This window comes from Mauremys reevesii, linkage group 1, assembly GCF_016161935.1.
Source record: "Mauremys reevesii isolate NIE-2019 linkage group 1, ASM1616193v1, whole genome shotgun sequence".
NCBI lineage: Eukaryota > Metazoa > Chordata > Testudines > Geoemydidae > Mauremys > Mauremys reevesii.
In genome coordinates, this window is record NC_052623.1 from 5,635,451 (window position 1) to 5,639,035 (window position 3,585).

At 45.8% G+C, this 3,585-nt stretch overlaps 1 protein-coding gene across 1 annotated transcript; it reads left to right on the forward strand.

Moving 5' to 3' along the window:
- Positions 1 to 1,677: 1,677 nt before the first annotated feature.
- Positions 1,678 to 2,625, forward strand: LOC120398161 (olfactory receptor 52R1-like). The gene has a single exon (XM_039525280.1). It carries the CDS (start codon positions 1,678 to 1,680, stop codon positions 2,623 to 2,625), a length of 948 nt encoding a protein of 315 aa, XP_039381214.1.
- Positions 2,626 to 3,585: the final 960 nt, after the last annotated feature.

The window sequence follows — 3,585 nt, forward strand, 5'->3', positions numbered from 1 at the left end:
GCGGCACTATCACCTCCTTTGACTTGCATGCTATGCCTCTGCTAATGCATCCAAAAATTACATTTGCTTTTTTTTTGGCAACAGCAAAAAAATTCACACCCCTGAGAGATGTAGCTATATCAACCTAACCCCGATATAGCTGCATGGGGTCAACGGAAGAATTTTTCTATCCACTTAGCTACCACCTCTTGGGGAGGCGATTACCTATGCCAATGCGAGAACCCCTGCAGTGGGTGTAAGTAGTGTCTACACCGAAGTGCTAAGGCAACGCCACTGTAGCATTTTAAGTGTAGACAAGTCCTCAAGCAGATCTTCCAGAAAAAACATCCAGTCTGGATCTACAGACATGCGGAGCTGGAGAATCCATCACTTCCCTTTGCAGTTTATTCCAAATGTTAATAACTGTCAGTGCTGAAAATTTGGCCCTTACTTCTAGCTGATATTTGTCTGGCTTCATCTTCCAGCTATTGGACCTTGGTATGGTTTCTCTGCTAGATTACAGAGCCAGTTTATCTATCCATCTATCTCTCTATCTATCTTTATTGCTTTTTTTCCCCTAACTGCTGACTTCACTTTGCCACTGGACAGAGTTTTTAGCCAAAGTTGTCTATATTCTTGAATTGTGGCTTCTGAGCTATCTAATAAACTCTTCATAAAGAACACCCAATTCTCATTCACATTGTTCTCGCAAAATTTTTCCTCCTAATCAGTTTTGCTGATAATTTGCTTCATCTTAGGAGAATTAGCCCTTTTGAAACAGAAAGTGTCCATCAATATTACTGGTTGGGAACTGTTCTCTATTTGACCATTTGAATGTAATCTGTCCCATTCTTTATTTTCCTTTCATCTGTCATAAGCCCCCTTCTTTGTCTCTTCTCTAAACTAATCAGTCCCAGACTTTTCAGTCCGCAGATGGCAGCCTCCCCCATTCTCATAGCCTGTCTCAGAAACCCCCTTTCTATTGGCTATATCCTTTATAGAGACTGGGTGACCAATGGTGAGCACATGTCCAGAGCAGGGTATTCTCCATCCCATTCCTTAGGCATCTGATCATTGTTTTTTGTTTTGGCCACTACTGCAAATGAGCAGGTGTTTCCATGGAGCTGCTATCAACAACACCAAGGTATTTCCCCTGAGGTGTGTTCTAGCTGGGATGTTTCCCTCTGGTACATGTTGGGCCATGCTTTGTTTGGTTTTTTGTTTTTTTCCAGTCTTAGTTTTTGAGCAACCAAATGAATGGGGAACTCCCTACAGCATGGACTCTCTAGCCTGGGTTTCATTGCATTAAGGAACAATGCTGGATAACCAGTATCCACACTCGTGTTTCCTGCTGCTGCCTATTAAGGTTTCCCACATGACGATGTATAGGAATTATTGAGGCAGGGGGCACCATAAAATATGGAATTGGTATTAGTAGGATCATGTGTTCACAATTCATTTACCTGAATAATGAAAATGTCATTTTTCTGTGTGTGAAGAGCAACCAATCTGCTTCACCCGTTAGAAAAGCCTCCAGTAGTGCATTTAGTGTCTCAAATTAACATTGTCTCTCCATTCAGGTATTTGTACTGCGACCATCACCCTAGAGCCTGGGCACATACAGGAAGTCAGGGGAACGTATGGTACATGCAGGAGACACCGTTCTACCTCAGAGTTGGACACCTTCTCCCCTACTCCATGTCAGGTTCCAACACAACCGACTTCACCAACCCCTCCACCTTCATCCTGCTGGGCATTCCTGGCCTGGAGGCGGCCCATGTCTGGATCTCCATCCCCTTCTGCACCATGTACGCCATAGCCATCTTGGGGAACTTCACCATCCTGTTCATTGTGAAGACGGAACCGAGCCTCCATGGGCCCATGTACTATTTCCTCTGCATGCTGGCCATCACCGACCTGGTCGTGTCTACATCCATCCTGCCCAAAATGCTGAGCATCTTCTGGTTCAATTCCAGGGAGATCGATTTCAGAGCCTGCTTCACCCAGATGTACTTCATTCACTGCTTCTTAGAGATCGAGTCTGGGATCCTAGTGGCCATGGCTTTGGATCGCTACGTGGCCATCTGCCATCCCCTGAGACATTCCACCATCCTGACAAACTCCTTTGTGGCCAAACTAGGCCTGGCTGTGCTGCTGCGTGGCAGCCTGGTTGTACTGCCCTATCCCTTCCTGGCTAGTCAATGGCCATATTGCAGAACCAATATCATCCCCCAGCCATACTGCGTGCATATAGCCGTGGTGAATCTGGCCTGCGCTGACACCCGTGTCAATAGTTACTATGGCCTCTTTGTGCTATTCTGTGTGAAAGGTCTGGATATGTTTTTTATCGCCGTGTCCTTTACCCAGATCCTCAGGGCCATCTTCAGGCTCTCCACAAAGGACGCCCGGCTCAAGACTTTTGGGACCTGCATCTCCCACCTTTTTGTCATTTTAGCCTTTTACATCCCAGTGCTCTTCATCTCCCTCATGTACCGGTTTGTCCAGAATGTACCTGGGCATATCCACATTCTCATTGCCAACATGTACCACTTGATACCCGCCCTGCTAAACCCCATCATCTACGGGGTGAGGACCAAACAGATCCGGGACAGGCTGCTCCGGCTCTTTATTCATAAAGGGGCCTAAAGATCTCCCCTGGTTCTCTGAGTCTCAGACCGAGCACGGTGCAGAGCTGGCTGGTGACATGGTGCTGGGCCCTCTTCCCTGAACCAGTGACTGGACAGTCAAAGTGATATTAAATCCTTTCCTGCCCTTACTGTGCTGTGTCAGCCTGACAAACTGAGGAATCGGTCTGTGTACAACTCACAAACTTACAGGATTGCCACCTTCCTAATTGCTGATAACTAGACCTGTCATCAATATCGAGAGAAAGATAGCATAGCATCCCTCCTTGGCAGCTGTACGGAATCGCCTTACCTGTAAGGGGTTAAGTAAGAACATAAGAACATAAGAACATAAGAAAGGCCGTACCGGGTCAGACCAAAGGTCCATCTAGCCCAGTATCTGTCTACCGACAGTGGCCAATGCCAGGTGCCCCTGAGGGAGTGAACCTAACAGGCAATGATCAAGTGATCTCTCTCCTGCCATCCATCTCCATCCTCTGACGAACAGAGGCTAGGGACACCATTCTTACCCATCCTGGCTAATAGCCATTTATGGACTTAGCCACCATGAATTTATCCAGTCCCCTTTTAAACATTGTTATAGTCCTAGCCTTCACAACCTCCTCAGGTAAGGAGTTCCACAAGTTGACTGTGCGCTGAGTGAAGAAGAACTTCCTTTTATTTGTTTTAAACCTGCTGCCTATTAATTTCATTTGGTGACCCCTAGTTCTTGTATTATGGGAATAAGTAAATAACTTTTCCTTATCCACTTTCTCAACATCACTCATGATTTTATATACCTCTATCATGTCCCCCCTTAGTCTTCTCTTTTCCAAGCTGAAGAGTCCTAGCCTCTTTAATCTTTCCTCATATGGGACCCTCTCTAAACCCTTAATCATTTTAGTTGCTCTTTTCTGAACCTTTTCTAGTGCTAGAATATCTTTTTTGAGGTGAGGAGACCACATCTGTACACAGTATTCGA

Coding starts and splice junctions, on each gene's coding strand:
- LOC120398161 (XM_039525280.1), top strand. CDS start 1,678: ATGTCAGGTTCCAACACAACCGACTTCACCAACCCCTCCACCTTCATC.